The sequence below is a fragment of the Simochromis diagramma genome, unplaced genomic scaffold, assembly GCF_900408965.1.
Source record: "Simochromis diagramma unplaced genomic scaffold, fSimDia1.1 OVJJ01000705.1, whole genome shotgun sequence".
NCBI lineage: Eukaryota > Metazoa > Chordata > Actinopteri > Cichliformes > Cichlidae > Simochromis > Simochromis diagramma.
This window is the reverse complement of record NW_024387448.1, coordinates 2,792,768-2,810,653: the sequence shown is the minus strand read 5'-3', so window position 1 is coordinate 2,810,653 and position 17,886 is coordinate 2,792,768. Positions and strand designations below refer to the sequence as shown.

The following is a 17,886-nucleotide window of genomic DNA, read 5'->3' as shown; positions in this document are numbered from 1 at the left end:
GAGTGATACTTAAATTATACCCTGCTTTATTATCTATTTTATTCTGAACCAGACTATAATTTAAAGAACAAACATTGTCTTACTATACTGATAATAGCCTATGCATGTATATATATATCCATATGTACCGGCATCGGAACATATACGATTATAATAATGTGATTATAATCACATGTTATGATAATATAATTATTAGTATCAATATTTATTTTAAAAACTGTAATTATAATTCCGAATTCCTTTGATTTTCCTATTCATCACCCCCCTGTGAATCCACTGTTAGGTTCTCCGTTTGCGTCACCTGCATGTAATTAAACAGTCACAAATATTTGTACCTGCAGTGGAATTTTCTTTGAGTCACCATGTAATATGGTATAATGAATTTCAAAAAGAAGTCTGCAGGCGGTGTGTTAAATAAGACTAGAAATAAGCTTTATGTTTACAACTATAGGAGCCCCCACTGATGGCTATTAGAACAAATGGAAGTTTAATACGCTTTTGCACTGGCTTCAATTTCAGAGGCCATCTTTTTATAAAAGGTCTCTCTTGCAGCAAGCCTACTGGGTGGACGGTTAGCACTACCAGATTTGATGCATTCAGCTCAGACATGTTTCCAGTTTTACCCCATAGTTATTCATTATTACTATTTTCTCAAAGTCAGGATTACGATAGATTTTTTAACCATTTCTAAATTCAGTAAATGCAGTAAAAGAATACCTGGATAGAAATACACACAATGGATCATTATTAGTCAAGGATTGGCTTTCTTGGAGTCCGAAAGTCAATACTATTGAAGCAGTTTGGGCTCATCTTGACTGAGATTGGAAGAAAAGGCAGCCAACATCTAAAAAGAGCTTTGAATGTTCTTTAAGTAGCCATCCTGAAGACTGTTTCTTAAAGTCTACTTAAAGGAATGAGAAGAAAGCTTGCCTAAGAGAGTTTAGAAAATAAATGAAATAATTTAGTGAAAGACATGTTGTCTTTAGTTCAAATGAATCCTTTTTAAAGCACTGCTCTTCATTATTCCTTTACTTACCCTTGTTGTCTGTTTGCAGATCATCAAGATAGAAATCCGTCTGCCGGTTGCCCAGGACAAAGGCCAAGAAGGAGAGAATGAGGGCATCCAGGATTCCCATGATGGCCAGCATGTAAGCCCAGCGTACAGAGCAGTCGCCCAGGGAGTATTTTCCTGTCTGCTCCCCGCACATGTCACGGATCACCTCGGCGTCCCATCCATCGGGGAAGATCATGCAACCCAGCACGAGGCACACTCCTGCAGAGGACAAAGAGGTTAACAGACTTTAAATGGCAACATGGATCGATTTGGTAAGTTTACAAAGAGATGAAAAAGCAGGAGAAAAAGATACTCCCAACCTATACTAACTCTCTCATGTCTGGATCTAGAAGTAAGTGGTATCACCGTGTGTTTGCATCCTAAGAGTTTGTTGAAATGTTGGTGTGCCACATGTGCATACATGCAAAAGAGCATGTGAAACTTTTGCTTGGAGACTGATCTGGAATATCATTTTGTGCACTTCCGAGATCCTGAACTTGCAAACTTGCAAAACAAAATGTTTGCAAGTCCAACAAAGAAGAAATTGAAGTTCCATTTGTTAGATCCATATTTCACATGTGTTGTGATAAAAGTATAAGATTACTAAAATCTGACCGTCTGCAGGCATCTTAAAGAACATCATAAGGTTTGAAATGAATTCATGTTAAAGCCTCATTTGAGTTGTGCTCCATCAATAGCAGTCTTATGTTAAAATGTAATTTTAAGACACAACTTTCTGCCTACGAGCAAATTGGGAGATCAAATGATGCAATAATGTGGTTAATCACCACCCACATCCCTGATGTGTTTAGTGTGCCTAATAGTGTTATTACGCTCACTGATGCCTGTTTCATCCAGCTGGACCAGTTTGGTGGGTGGGATAATCATGGAAATGTCATCTCCCGTACCTGGTTACAGCACTAGATTTAATTACTTTTAAGACCACATGGGACTTAAAAAAAAAGCTTTCCACTAAACTTTTACACACATTTTTGGACTTTCATTAACTGTTCCACCTTTCATGAACTATTCTTCCTTAATGGGTAAGCATTCATAGCGTACTCAGTCAGCCAGTCAGCAGCCATTGATCACTGCTTATCAGTAAAACAATATTTGTCATTTAAATGTAGTTTTATTTCTGCATACATTACAAAAGAATCCGTTAATGACAGAGAGTGGCTTCACAGTGTATTGGTTAGCACATTTGTTTAACGAGCAAAAGGTTCCTGGTTCCTGGGAGGAAACGTAAATTGCTCTGGGGTTGTGTGACGAGCTGGGGAGGGGAGGGAAGGGGGGGGCTGGCTGGCACTGAGAGAGTGGAAAAATGGAGTCCATAGCCTGTGTACATTCACCATGAGACAATTGAGAGAGGGGAGGACTTTAAAATGTACAATCACTCCAGAAAATCTGAAAGCCCAGACACAAGGGAGAATATGCAATGCACACGCACTCAGATGCACACACATAATACCAAGCCCTCTAGCGAAAGACACACATATATATCTTCAGTGCTACAACAAAAATGGTAATCTATACTTTACACCTCAGCTCATTCATCAAAGTGAGTATCACTGAGGGAGCTGATTGTGCCATATTTCTTGCTCACCAGCACTGTTTAAATAGCAGTCAGTCTGTGCCCGAGGGGCTGTAAGTAAAGCACTGGGGTCCACTGGGAGATGGGGAACATACATGGCAGACGTCACACTGGATCTTCATTTCAGACCAGACGTGTCTTTTCCACGGGCAACATCACTTGTGATACACACGAAAAGTCAGACAAATCCGGCTGAGTCTGTGATTATTATGCTTCGTTCCAATACATGTTGAAACGATTTAGCATCTGGAGCTCAATTGGTGTGCATATTTGAATATTTTATTACTGTGAATATCTGTGTGTGCCTCGTGTACACCACTGAAGGATGCTGGGCACCGTTCAAGCACTGTGGCTGCTGTGTTTGAATGGTACCCAGTCAAATCTGTGCACACAGTCACACACAGATCATAGAGGATAATAGCACCAGATTGTGCTTCTCAATATGTAAGACCCAGTCTTTGCTTCTTGGCATCAAGTTGTCCACACTCATAAAGGTCAATGCACCTTTCTGAATGTGGACATTTGCTTAGTAACCTGCACAGTAATACAAAGTGCGGTACATAATGCTGGTAAGTTTGTGAGCTGGAGTTTTGGAATCTAAATATGTACTAAAAGTTTTTCAAGCTTTCAGATATTAGTCAGTCCACACCTTTTACTTTGTGCTGAGAGGTTGGAGTGGTTCTTATCAGGTTTTTGAGTAGCATGGGTGTCAACTTTGTACTATGGCAATTAAAAAAAAACTACTTGAATCAAAATACATGCTTATAGGATCCAAACTGTACCATCTAGTCTGCAGTCAACCAGGATCGTGTGAAGGGCTGATAACTGCTAAGGAGACCTCACATATTTGTCTGTTTGCTGACTTCTTTTTAGTATTGTTGGTTCGGAAAGGCCACAATTCAGTGTGTGCAAAGTAAAAAATAGACTGAAGAAACACCCTTCAACCATGAAGTGATTACTGATGCCACATAGTTTCACTTGCACAGTTCACTTGCATTTCTACAGCGCCTCAGCCCTATACACTGTAACGTAAAGACCCTAAAGCATTCAAGAGAAACCCCAACAATCAGACGATGCCTTATGAGCAAGCACTTGGTGACAGTGGGATGAAAAAACTCTACCAAAGGACTCTGCATGTTTGCTGGTGGCAACAGCAAAAACACAATCAGCTGTTCTGATTAGAGCATAAACAAGTAATCCACTACTTCTTGGGACAGTAAAACCAAATTATTTTTAAACTCTATTGTCATAATACAAAAAATTAATATATAAGTACTGCACACCACACATTTTTAGGGAACCCTTGTGTTTTTCTGTGTCTGAAAGAAAAAATATCGGCCAATTGATCAGATTTTGAAATAGCAAAGCAAATACCGGCTAATCTTAAGGAGCCTATATGTGTCGGGCTCTAAGTAATCTGAATGAAGAGAATATACAGCATGTTTTTAAAAAAAAGAACTGATGCATCGTACGTACTTAAAGCAAGCTAAACTCACCCAGTACAGTTTGGTGCACTGTTCAATGTTGGTAGGTAGGTGGAAGAAGGTAAGACCTTTTAGCAAAAGTGTGGCTATTTCCTGGAAGCACTACCTACAGCGCCCACTCACATCCTGGGCCTTATGACCTCAGGAAATCACATGATAGGGTGGGGCTAGGTTTCACAATGAGTTCACCTGAAACTGATTGTGACCTACACCCGTTTTTACACCTTGGCTCGTGTGATTAGGTAGAGGATCATTAGGGGGTTCATTGTCCCTCTTGGGGGGACACTCCCATAGGGCTTAAATCTGGGACGCTCCACCATTTGACGTTAGAACTGAAGAAGCTTCTCGGATGAGAGGTGAAATGTCTTCAAGCAACTTAAAGAAATCCAGACACTTTTCTTTCCAAGCTCCTTAGACTACATACAAGCAACACAATGAGCTTTTCCATCTTTTTTGAGACAGCTTAGTGTATAAAAATGGTCAGGAAAACACGGGTCTCAGACTAAAATGTTGAAGTTTTTCTAATGGGAAAGGGTAAATATAAAATATTCAGTTTGGTAAAACAATACAACTTAGAGGGTTCTAAAACAAATGAATTCCACCAAAAGATGTGGTTTTCTAAAATGTCCTGAAGGTGATTGATCTGAGTATATTAAAGCCACATCCATTAGTCATTTGGTTGAACCCTGTCACATTAGGGATTCCCTCTGAAGATCCTGCTTTTTATATACTGGCAATCCATCATGAGAATATGGTGGGTGGTGAACTCACAGCAACAGATGAGGGATGATATGAGATTAGTCACCACCTCTCTGTGTAAACATACAAACACAAGGAGTCCTATTTTGAGCTGAAATTTACGCCATTTAAAAATGTGACCGCTCCTCTGACAGAATGATTGCAGGCGTAATGGGGGAATGTAATGAGAAAGAATATAATGAGGATAACACAGTAAGTAATGAGAGAATTGAAGAGCAAAGGAAGTAATCATCGTGGGAAATCACCACGTTATTAGCTTCTTTTATGGCCTTTATGCAAAATATTAACATAGATGAGGAATGGTAAAATCATTAACTGAGTAATGAGTGTCAGGTAACATGTTTTATGGATTTTTGATGAATGTTCCCCATCTGGTTGGAAACACCTTTGAAGTTATTGAGTGTGGGCTTTTTAGAAACATGGCTTGGAGAGCCTGACGGGCACCATACTTGAGCCTCATGGCAACTCATTAACTAGCCCATTTCCCTCTGTAATACATGTTATTTGTTTACCACTTAAAGTTTATTTGTGCTGTAAGCAATTATCAAAACTTTTTTTAATCTAATATTTTGGCAGGAAATTAAATATTATCTCATCTCGTGTTATGCCTCAGCGTTTACAATCATTGCTTGGTCAGTAATTTTAAATCTACAGTAGCCAAAGTTATTGCTTTGAGTCCTAATAACCATGCAACATAAATGTAGGAAATGCTCCAGCAGGAGAGCATCCACCTTTGCTTTACTAACTGTGACAACGAGGACACTGCATTCTCATTGGCTACTGACTTATGATTGACAATCGTTAGCCAGTGAGGGCGGATAATCCTTCTGTCCAACTAATAATGACCTTTTTTGTTTGTTTTGTTTGTTCAGTAAGATCTGAAACTACCAGCTGAGACCATAAACTCATCAGGACAGTGTTTACTAAGGTAACAGGTCAATGAAGCCGAGGGCCGTTTCCCCATTGAGCAGGCTTGGCCAACTCCAGGCCTGTAGGGCCGGTGTCCTGCAGGTTTTAGATATCACCCTGGGTCTACACACCTGAATCAAATGATTAGTTCATTACCAGGCCTCTGGAGAACTTCAAAACATGTTGAGGAGGTAATTTAGCCATTTAAATGGCTGTGATGAACAGGGACACATCTAAAACCTGCAGGACACTGGCCCTTGAGGCCTGGGTTTGGACACCACTGCCATAGACTTCAATACAACCACAAGTCTTTTTACAGCAAGAGGAGTCGCCCCCTGCTGGCTATTAAAAACAATGTAGGTTTAAAAGATTTTTGCTTTGGCTTCACTTTTCAGACCCAAAGTACAAAACAAACCTGCTAAAATGTATATCTTTTATTCTGTCTGTGGATTTTACATTTGTTTCCTTGATTGGTTCTCATTGTTGCCTTGAGTTTACCTTTGCCTTACTAAATGTTTAGTAAGGCCTTGATTATACTGTGTTCTGGACATAGATGGCTGAGTAATGTAATGTACTTAGTGTATTAAAGTCCCATCCATTAGCCATTTTGGTTGAACCCTGTTTGCAGAGCAAACAGTTGTTTTCCTTTAACTCTGCGGCTTGCTTTCTCCATTTGAATTCAAGTGACTGTGCACATTTCATCAAAGTTGCAACATGAACTCTGAGAATTACAACATGAGATAATCTCTGTGCTCATTTTTCTTTTGCATTACAATGAGATGCTATGTTTCCAACCCATGCAAGAGCACAACAGAGGACTAAAAGTTGTGAACTGATTCACAATTTCCAACTTACATAACAAATGCTCACAAATTGCTTTTGTGAGCATGCACAAGAATGACTGCATGCTGTGACTTGCAACATCTTTTTGGCGTGTTTAACTCTTTGATGCTGGGACCAGGCTATTACTAACAAAACAAATGTAGCATTATGCTTTCAGTTAGATCAGATTTGGGGGAGCTAAAGCTATTTCACTGCATTGTGATTACTTTTATGCACTAGCAGATTGCTGTACTCACCAGTAGTTTGCATGGAAGACATGAGTTTGTCTGCAAACACTCTCCAGAATCAGGAATTCTTCGTACAGACAATGTGAAAGATTATCGAAGCTTGTTGAAAAAACGGATATCCATAACTTGAAATTTAGTCTCTGAAATTTTGAAATCCCTAAAAATTTTATTTTCAAAGTTTTTGAGTTAGCTCTCCCAAACAAGAATCTCTGTGAAGGATGTGATTTCCTTGTTAACCAGTAGCTGTTGGCGCAGACACATTTGGGTAGTAACAATATCAGTGAGTTACCAATGTATTGCAAAAGTGAACACATTGGTGCCAGGTTCTTCAGCTTTGAATGCGATGATAACTGCAAAAAAGGTGTCAATGTGTTTATGTGGAACTGTTGGACAGCTGATGCCTTCCGCCTTCTGCTTCAGCTTCGTTGTCACAAGGAAATTATATACTTTCACAGAGCTGACTGGTAGAGTTAACTCGAAATTTTAGATGAGTTTTTTTTTTCTGTGGCTGTAATGAACCTCCATAAAAGATTGATGTAGCTCCCGGATTTGACAAGTGACGCCACTGCAAAAGTGCCCTAAATATGCATTCTTTTTAATGTCTACAAGGGCAAAACCTACTGATCTCAGTGAATTCATGTTTCTGATGAGTTTATTATACATTTGTACATTTTTATGCATTCAGTGTATGCTGACTGGCTGACTTGTGATTGAGTTTGTTAGCCAATGGCTGTGCGGCATCATGGTGTGATCTGTACCATCTGGTTTCTAAAGAGCACAAAGACAAAAGTGAAAAACACCAAGCTTGAGCCTTAATAACAGGACTTTACAAATAAATTATGGAGGATGCCCCATCTAGCATACTACCTATGATGGAGACGGACCCACATTTGTTTAGCACTTAATAATGTTTTTTCTTTGGTTTGGTTTTTAATAGACTGAAGGTTAGCGGCATAGATGAGATTTAGTTCAGTTTCACCTAAAATATGTAACCTCTCATCATGTAATGCATTTTCTTTCTAAATCAAGCCTCTATTCGAATGTATTTAGTAACTTGTGTTGTTAACATACTCAGATGTAGTTGGTAGTTGAGTTCAGCAAAACATGCAAGCGCATGCACCATTTAAAGCAGGGGTCCCCAACTCCAGGCCTCGAGGGTCGTTGTCCTGCAGGTTTTAGATCTCACCCTGGGTCAACACACCTGAATCAAATGATTATTTCATTACCAGGCCTCTGGAGAACTGCAAGACATGTTGAGGAGGTAATTTAACCATTTGAATCAGATGTGATGGATCACGGACACATCTAAAAACTGCAGGACACTGGCCCTCGAGGCCTGGAGTTGGGGACCCCGTTTTAAAGCATCAGGAACTCTGCAGCAAAGTGTTCAGCACAGTACACGCTGCATAAAAAAAAAAAAAAAACATTTCTTTGTGAATAGCATTCTAGTATGACAGCAACGATCATGTGGCATGTACTCTCTGTGCACTCTCCTCTATCTCCCCTTTTTCTTTCATCTTCAACTCAAGCCGTTAAGTGGGCACCAGCAGGCTAAAAATAACCCCCACCTTCCCACAACCCAAGAAAAGCCCTTTGAAGTTGTTGGGGTTTTTCCTCTTCCTTCCTCCCCTCCACTCTCTCAAGACACTGCATTCTGAACTTGGAAGGAAGGAACTTCAAAGGCAACAAGCGGAGGGATCGAACAGAGAAGGCGGATGGGAAGGAGGCGAGAAGAACAGAGCTGATGAGTGAAAGAATAAAAAAAAATCAAGTCGCATGGCTACTGAAGCTTCACTCCATGTCTTATGTCATCCCCCCCCCACTCATCTCAGTTCATCACCTCCTGACACTTCTTTTCAGCTCAGCATTCACAGCCAATCAGCTGTTAGGAGGCATCAAAGCAGATCAAAGCAGGGAAAACAATTGGAAATGCACCACCTGGATATGATTGTGATCCAGCTCATTAAAAAGACCGTGAATCATTTTTATTTTTAGTGTCTAAAGATATTTATAGGCTTGTACGTAATAGTTTTGTCAGACTGTCTTATCTACAATCTTCACGGATTCTTTCTTCATTCTCGACAGCCCAAAATGATTATATAAGTCCTCTAAAAATACCATGAGTGTGCTAAATATAAATGTGTGTGTGAAGTAATTTTGACTTGAGTAGTTATAGGCTAAACACCACCATCACATGGTTGTGACATCATCCAACACCCTTTTACTCCTTAGCCATACAAGGCTGATGAGGTATTGTCGTCACCCCACAGAGCGGGTGGGAGGGCGGCATGGACACTCAGGGTGGGGAATGCGATAACTTGCCATGTAGGTGACGTAGGATTTTGAAATTGATACCATAGGTGTATCTGCTAGGATCCTGAGGGGTAGAACTGGCGGTCACCAGTATTTTTAAATTTTTTTTATTCTTAAGCATTGCTTTATAAGGAAATTGGAAGGTACAGCTGATGTGTTTAATTGGAGATAATTTATCTGAATGTTAAGAGCGTGACCACACCTCATACACTCCTTTTCCAGTTCTCCATCTATACACCCCTTCACTGCAAGCGGTTTGTTCTCTTTTTGTTGCCCCACCCTCCCTCCCTTCTAAAATTCATTCCCTTCTCATTAGTACATGGGACTCATACTTACTCCAACTGCCATTATCTACTAGAAATGCTGTTAAATCTTAATGAGAATGTGGTGCTAGCTAGATGAGAGGGCGATTACAAGCTTGTTTTGTTTCACATTTGTTTCACAAGTTACCACACACACTGGGGCCAAGAAAAGGTGAGAATGTGTTTGCTATTTTCTGGTAGTTTGGCTTATGGGTGGCCAGTGGTCCATGTTTTGAGTTTACAGTAGAGGCAGTGGATAACCACAACTTGTAGTTAAACAAGTGACATCACCCATTGGTTTCTGCATGTCATATTGGATGAATTCAGTGATTCATATTTGAACCAGTAGCCCTACCAATGGGAAGGTCAGTGGACGATTACCCAGCTACAGCACTCTACATTTTACATGGGTAAAATACTGAACCCTGATTTGTTCCCAGTGCATCTGTTGGAGTGTGTGTGTGTGTGTGTGTGTGTGTGTGTGTGAGTGAGAGAGAGAGAGAGAGTGTACTTAGGCATAGGAAAAAAGTGTTTAAATCAGGGATGTCAAACTCCTTTTACTCCATGGGCCACATGTGTGGCACTTTGGTCTTAAGTGGGCCAGACCAGTGAAACTCCTGTTTCTGTCAGTAGTTTAACTGCACATTTAATCTCTGAGATATCTCACTATAAGAAGAAGAAGTTTCAACAGTATGTCTCAGTTTTCTCTTAATAATGAAGAAATCCTTTTGGAGTTAATGAAAGAAATCTGTCAGCACAACTCTTTGGCCTTAAACTGAAAGAACTGAATTTAAATTATGGAAAAACTTCTAATAGCCAAACTGTCCTGTAATTATAAAGCGGAAAGATTTTGTAACACGTTAAAAAAAAAAAAAAAATTATATGGTAATGAAGAAACAGGAACTATTCTGTCAGATAACTGTTTATCTATTGCTACATTACTCTGGTGTAGTGTGAATGGCTGTGGGGGAGGTCTTTGTCAGTGTGACAAGCTGTAAAATACATAAAAGTTAGTTAAAAGTTCAAAGTGTATTTTCCAAAGCCATCCAGTGGGCCAGACTGAAGTCTTTGCCGGGCTGTTTCTGGGCCCCAGGCCTTATGTTTGACACCTAGGCCGAAATGAATGTGTCGTTATGAAGGGAAAACTGTCCATCGAGGCCAAAACAACATTTTTTCGGACCAGGTTTAAAAACGCTGTTTAGTTGGCCATTTTAACATATCCTGTATGGACAAAAATCCTGATCACCTGCACATAACATCATGAGGAACTCCTCAGCCATGGAAAACCATGCCATATAGCATAGTCTATGGAGATTGTCTCTCTTTTAGAGGAACCCTTGAGTGGGTATTGGGGAAACTACAGGTTTTGGTCCTCAGCTTTGTTCCCTGCTTTTGGGAGATCTCACTAAAACATGGTTCCTGTCATGAAACGCTGTGTGGCAGGCAGGAGATGTGGACCCAAAATGCAGGCGCTCACACTCAAGGTGTTAACGCAAAGTCACAGCTTTATTGGCTGGCAGGGGAAGAAAAAACAAAACAAAAAAAAAAAAAAAAAAACCCCACACACACCATACAAACTAAACTAAACTGGGAAACAACAAACTAAAAACTCAGAGAGACACAGGGAGATCCACACAGCATGAGGGACAACGCGACACTGACTCAGAAACACAGGGTTTAAATACAATGGGAAGTAACGAGGGAAATGAGACACAGAAGGAGAGCACAGCTGGGAGAAATCAGAACTGACGAGACAAGGGAGCAAAGTAGGATACACTCACATGAGACACAGACCTTCAAAGTAAAACAGGAATTAGCACAGATGCAAACTAGACTAGGGGAGACAGCAACTAAGAAACACAGAGGGCAGCTACTAAATACTCAGAGAACCGGGCGAGGCAGAGGACGAAGGCCCGGACCGGGCGAGGCAGAGGACGAAGGCCCGGACCGGGCGAGGCAGAGGACGAAGGCCCGGACCGGGCGTGGCAGAGGACGAAGGCTCGGACGAGGCTGGACCAGACGGGGATGAAGCAGAAGCTGATGCTGCAGGCGGCGTGGATGTTGAGGTTGCAGGTGGTGGAGCCGGTGGTGGCTGAACGGTCTCGCCAGAATCGTCCGCAGACATTAGGATGTGCTGGCTGGGTCCTCCCGGACCCCCAGCTGACGAGGCAGGAGGCTGCACGGGCCCCTCGGACCCTCCAGCGGAGGCAGGTGGCAAAGGCTGGAGCGGTCCCTCGGACCCTCCAGCAGAGGCCAAAACAAAGCCAACAGGCATGAAGTCCTTTGGCTGACATGAGGACAACTGGCGCTGCACCGAGCACTGACTCTGCCCAGGCAATGCTAACATGGTGCAGTTCTTAGGGGGCTGCTTAAACTTCAGGGGTCCCGAATCAGCTGGGGACTGAGACCTAGCCTCTGGGGAAGCCCTGGAGTGGCAAACTGTGCCAATGGCGGCTAAACCATGAAAAGTACCCTGAGTAGAAATTAAGTTACCTCCCTGCATGGAGTGAATGAGCAGAGAGTGGCTGCTGGGCAGCTAGCTGAGCTACTGGAGACACAGGTGAGAGTGGGAGCGGAGCTACTAATGGTGGTGAAGTAGATGACTGCACAGGAGACTGAACTGAGAGCATCTGCACTGGCACAGGGAACTGAACTGATGTCTGTAGTAACTGTGGTGGTGAGAGTGGAGTAGGTGGTGGAGTTGATGACTGCACAGGAGACTGAGCAAGAGGTAGTAGTGATGGTTGGGGAAAAAGTGGAGCTGGTGGTTGAGTGGATGACTGTGCTAGGGGAGACTGAACAGGAGACACTGGAGACTGAACAGGAGACAGCAGTGACGGTTGTGGTGAGAGTGGAGTTGGTGGTTGAGTAGACGACTGAGCTAAGGTCAACTGAGGAGGAAACTGAGTGGCAGACTGAACTGAGGGAGACTGAAGTAATGGCAGGGGTGAAAATGGAGCTTGTGGTGGAGTTAACGACTGTGCTAGCGGGGACACAGGAGACGGAGCTAGCACTTCTGGCTGGGCAGCTAAGTGAAAAAACAGCCCCGGAATGAACAGTCCCAGAGTCAGGAAACTCCTGATTGTCCCGTCCACTCACCACAGCTGGCAACTCAGAAGTCTCGGGGTCTGGCTGTGGCGGTGGGTGTCGGCGGCGTGAACGCCGTTTTCTTCGGGAAGCCGGAGTTGCGGGGATGGAGGAAGCTGGCAACGACGGAGAGGTCACGGCCGGCTCCTCATCCTCAGACCACATTGCTGCGAGAAAAGCAGCGGGTGAGTGACAGTCAGAGCGGAGGGTGGATGGAGAGGAGTTCAGTGGCAGCGGCGTGGAAATGTTTCCCGAATGTGGCGGTCGCTGTTGCGGTATGACGAGCTCGCGAGCTCGTACTGCCTCCTTGGCTTTATGCAGATTGGACAGTAGGCCCGAAAATCCTGAGAGCTCGCGAAGATGGGGATTCCCCTTGAGAATTGCCTTGATGGCATTTATCCCAATGGACATTGTTTTAGTGTCCGAGGAGTGGGAAACTCGCTCCCACAGGCTGAAGATGCGGGCCAAATCGCTTTCCCGGGAGGAGCCTGCTGAGTCAATGTCTGGTCGCGTCGTACTGTCATGAAACGCTGTGTGGCAGGCAGGAAACGTGGACCCAAAATGCAGGCGCTCAGACTTAAGGTGTTAACTCAAAGTCACAGCTTTATTAGCTGGCAGGGGGGAGGAGGAGGAGGGGAAAGAGAGAAAAAAAAATACAAACTAAACTGGGAAACAACAAACTAAAAACTCACAGAGAGCCACAGGGAGATCTACACAGCATGAGGGACAACACGACACTGACTCAGAGAAACACAGGGTTTAAATACAATGGGAAGTAACGAGGGGAATGAGACACAGAAGGAGAGCACAGCTGGGAGAAATCAGAACTGACGAGACAAGGGAGCAAAGTAGGATACACTCACATGAGACACGGACCTTCAAAGTAAAACAGGAATTAGCACAGATGCAAACTAGACTAGGGGAGACAGAGCAACTAAGAAACACAGAGGGCAGCTACTAAATACTCAGAGAACTAAACAGAATACAAGAACACCAAACTAAGATACTACACTAAAGAACAAGCTGGGACAACAAAGAGAACTAAGAACATAATACAGAAAACTCAGAGGCACAAGAAACTCAAAACACTGGGTCACTGACCCAGGACCGTGACAGTTCCACTCTATATGAATTAAACTCTCTCACTTTAAGCCAGCATCCTTCCAATTGGTTGACCCTTGTGGCTAGAAGGTTTAAAAGACAGGAGGCTGGAGCTTCTTCCGTGTGCCGGAGATGACCATATTATAGAGGTCCTCTCTCTCTGACATCACACAGTGCCAACAGTAGAAAGCTGTCTGAAACATGGCATTCAGAGCAGTGAGAGGCCTGAACTAAAGAATCACATAACAGGGTCAATTTAAATATGGCGGCATAACCATTATGGTACTGGATTAAGACTGCATGTTGCTGTCACTTTAAACAGTGTAAAATGTTACCAGTGAGCTATATAATGGTGTAGAATTAGTTGATATGGATAACTGATATTTAAAAAACAATATCCATCAGTTATTGTTGATCAGAACTGGAAATTAGCATTACATGTACTATTATTAAATTAGTATTAGTACATAATGTTGCAATATAACAATTTAGCCATTTCGACATCCTGATGGTGCAGAAACCGTTTGAGGCGAGATACTAAAACCCCCCATAAATATTTCTAACTCCTGGCATCCATGTGGAAGCAAACCCCTGCAGTTTTCAGTCCAACGCAGAGCAGCGGAGTGGAAAGGTGTGAACATGAATGCACTGAGAGATCACCATGTCCTGTCTATAATGTAATAAAGCTGTTTGAGGTCTGCCCTTTTCTCTGCTACTGTGTCTAAACCTTGGCCTGCTGTCCTCCTATATAATGGACGGCCTGGCTTGCTGATATACAGAGCTTTTATTAGTGCTGAGACCAAGCCTGCTTTGTGTGTGTGTGTGTGTGTGTGTGTGTGTGTGTGTGTGTGTGTGTGTGTGTGTGTGTGTGTGTGTGTGTGTGTGTGTGTGTGTGACAGAGAGAGAGAGAGAGAGACTTCAGTGTTAGTATGTGGACTGCTGAGGGGGCACTTTGCAAGATGTTGCTGCCGCCAGGGTTCACTGGCCCATTTGGCACAGAGCTTTTCTTTTTTATTTCTTTCAGTTTGGTTGTTCACTGTAAGTTTTCTCTGTTTTAAATTAAAAGTTGTTGCTTATTAATGTACTTGCTGTATGTACGCTGCATATGGTTATACGGTACCGTGTACGTAGAAATGTACACATTTTACAAAACTGTAGACTTTGTCTTAAAGATTAGTGTTTACTGAGCAGAGCAAAACAATGTGTGAGCACAATGCCCAAGTAGCCCTCATAGTAGAGCTGCCACAAACAATGATTTTGATAGTTGATTAGTCTACTAATCAGATTATGGACATAAAACGTACAGCTTTTTGCACCAGCATGCATCTGCTCTTATATTACTATCATTAGCTTACAGCTTGAAGTGTTTAAGGTATGTGCTAACTAAAAATAAAGACAAGATGATAGTTTTTCATTTTCATTTTAATGAAATTTGCAGATTGTTTCAGTGAAGATCAATAAACTCAGCTGTCTGCTCCTTGCTATCTAAAATATAACAGGACACTTCTACCATCTCACAATTCTGTTTAATCAGTTTTCTGTGTGACGTTTATTCAGCTGTGTGAAAACTATAACTTTAATCTCAGCCAAACTGATTTACTCAGGAACAAATAAAACATTGAAAAAAGCCAAACAATAAAATTTTTAAGTTATCTAAGTGACTTATATATCATGTTTAACCTGAGTAGCGAAAGATGGCGGGGATCTGAAAACGATTTGCCAGGAGTTTGTTGTTCTCGCCAGCTCTAGTGAACTATTGAGCTGGTGGGTAACAGACGTCTCTGAAAACAAGCACTTTTGCAAATATGTGGTGTCTTGATAAACCAAGCAGATATTTGAAGTTTACACAGTTACATTCTCACCTGAAAATATCTTAAAAGTTTATTTTGTGACCCAGAAAGAGTAATAACAGTAATATCTCAACTAACTAGCTGCCGCCATTGTTGGAAACTTTAATTGGCTGGGCCGCACTATGAATTCTGGGATAGGCTGGGCCACAAAGGATGAACCCGACCCATCCTTCAAATCTTGGGAAATGAAGGACAAATTTGTCAGCTGCATTTGTCAGAGTCTTCGAATTTGGACAGTCTCCGTTGCATCGCTGTAACATAATCGGCCTACAAATGTGGCCTCAGGAGGATGCAGTCCATGAATTTGGACACAGCTAGATACCGGAGATTGCGTCTTCTTCTTTGGGGTTTAACGGCAGCTGGCATCCTTGTTCATGCAGTGCTGCAATCTTCTGTTTCAGTCCATTATTACACTCATAAATCCTACTACTAATTCCTGCATCTTTCAGGATCTTACAAAGCTTCAAATGACACGTCGACTATTAAATTAGTCGTCAACGATTTTGATAGTCGACGTAATTGTGACTAGTCGACTAATCGTGGCAGCCCTAGCTCATAGGTGTGGTTAGTTCATAGGTGATTTACTAAAGCTGTTTTCTAACACAAGCGCAGTTGACCCATTTCAATATCAAGTGCAAAAAAAAATAAGACATGCTTTTTTCTGTGTTAAATATTAGCACCAATATCAGTTTGTGTGCTCGATTTAAACATTCTCTTCCCTGTATTTTGCGTTTTGAGAAAGGAACTCCCTTAAATATGCACATGCAGCAGGAGCAGTCACAAAAATCTGTGAAATTCCACCTCCCTACATGCAATTTTGTCACTGCATCCCTTTGTAAATACCAAGCGTAGCTTCATGTAGTACTTTACAAGTACTTTAAAGCTGCAAATGAAAACACTGCAAATAGTGATGCATGTAAGAAGGAAATTCTCTACTGTGGCCACATCATCTACTTCTTCCAACTCAGATGGAAAAACTCCTAGTTAGCTCTTACAGTATGCTTCATGTTTTCAGAATTTGGCTGAACATTTAAGTAAAGCCATGTACATTTTACAATTCATCCTGCTACTTCTATCAGCAGTCACATCATCAATAAATAGCAGTGACCCACTTCTACTGTCAGCCATACATATCCATGCTGTAATATTGCCTCGACCATGTTTAACAGATGGTGGTATTCTTTGGATCATTAGCTGTTTCTCTGCTTCTCCATACTTTTCTCTTCCCATCATTCTGCTACAAGCTTATCCTGTTTATCGGCTACAAGTTTGTCTTGTAGCAAGTATCACATAAAGACACCCAAGAGTTATATGGAAAAAAAAATCTTACATCTTTGATGCTTTGTATAAGGCTGGCATCCTTGGTGCCAGTATGAATCTGATAAAGTGTATTTGTCTTTTTGAGAAGTTTTGGGAGTACCTTTTAGGAGATTTTCTTTTGTTGGGAAAGATGACCTAGTATGATTTATTATGGTGCAGTTTGTGGATTTTGAAATTTAGTCTGAAAAGCAAAAGTTATTTTGAAAAAGTGTAAGGAACTTGTTTGCTGTGGGGTGTCAGAAATGTCTTAAATAAACAGCAGGAACAATATGAATTTAAAATGAATGTGAAATTTCATATCAGTCACAACATTAAAATCCCACTGTTGCTCTGCCTCATTGGGCATGTACCCTTGCCAGTGTGTCTGACATCAGCAATGTTGGCAGGGGATCCTTTGGGTTCTGTGGATCAGGCTTGTTCAGCCATATAAAGCATGGATGTGGAGAGTTTAAGCTTTTGGATGTGTACCTTGAACTGCTCCTGAGCAGATTTTGTGGGTTGGTAGGGCTTAGAGAAGCCTTAGTTTTGTTGTTATAATCTGTGTGGTTGGACTAAACAATGCTTAGGTTGATATTGATATTGATACTCCAAAAAATTAAAGGATTTTTTTCAAAATAATCAGATCTCAAAGGGGAAGTGAAAAGATTGTGTGGCAGACTAGTCCATGTCTTGATGACTATGCTGCTCAACCCACAAATGCTTTTCCTTGTAAATGTGGAACCATTTAGGAGGATACGATGAGATTTTTCAACAGTATAACATTTATTACCAAAAAGCATTGTTACAACAAACAAATAATCAGCCAAACACAAATTTCCCTCCTTTTTTGGGCCAAGCCGACGTTGTTGCTACTAACTACACATCAATGAGATGTAAGACTTTGTTTCTCACTCCTGCACAGACACACACACATACACAGAGAGCGACAATGATGAGACGGGTCAAAGGAATCCATTATTCAGCTGTCAGGATATTTTTAGAAACACCCCAGTGACTTTGGAATTATTTATTAAGTGCCTGATAATTAAAACATGTACGTTTGG

At 41.7% G+C, this 17,886-nt stretch overlaps 1 protein-coding gene across 1 annotated transcript in view; it reads right to left on the bottom strand.

Moving 5' to 3' along the window:
• LOC120722742 (LHFPL tetraspan subfamily member 4 protein-like) overlaps positions 1–17,886 on the bottom strand; it is a 40,263-nt gene that overhangs the window by 10,412 nt on the left and 11,965 nt on the right. Inside the window, exon 2 of the mRNA XM_040013866.1 lies at positions 1,037–1,273. Coding sequence (XP_039869800.1) covers positions 1,037–1,273 — 237 coding nt within the window. The remainder of the gene's footprint in view (positions 1–1,036; positions 1,274–17,886) is intronic.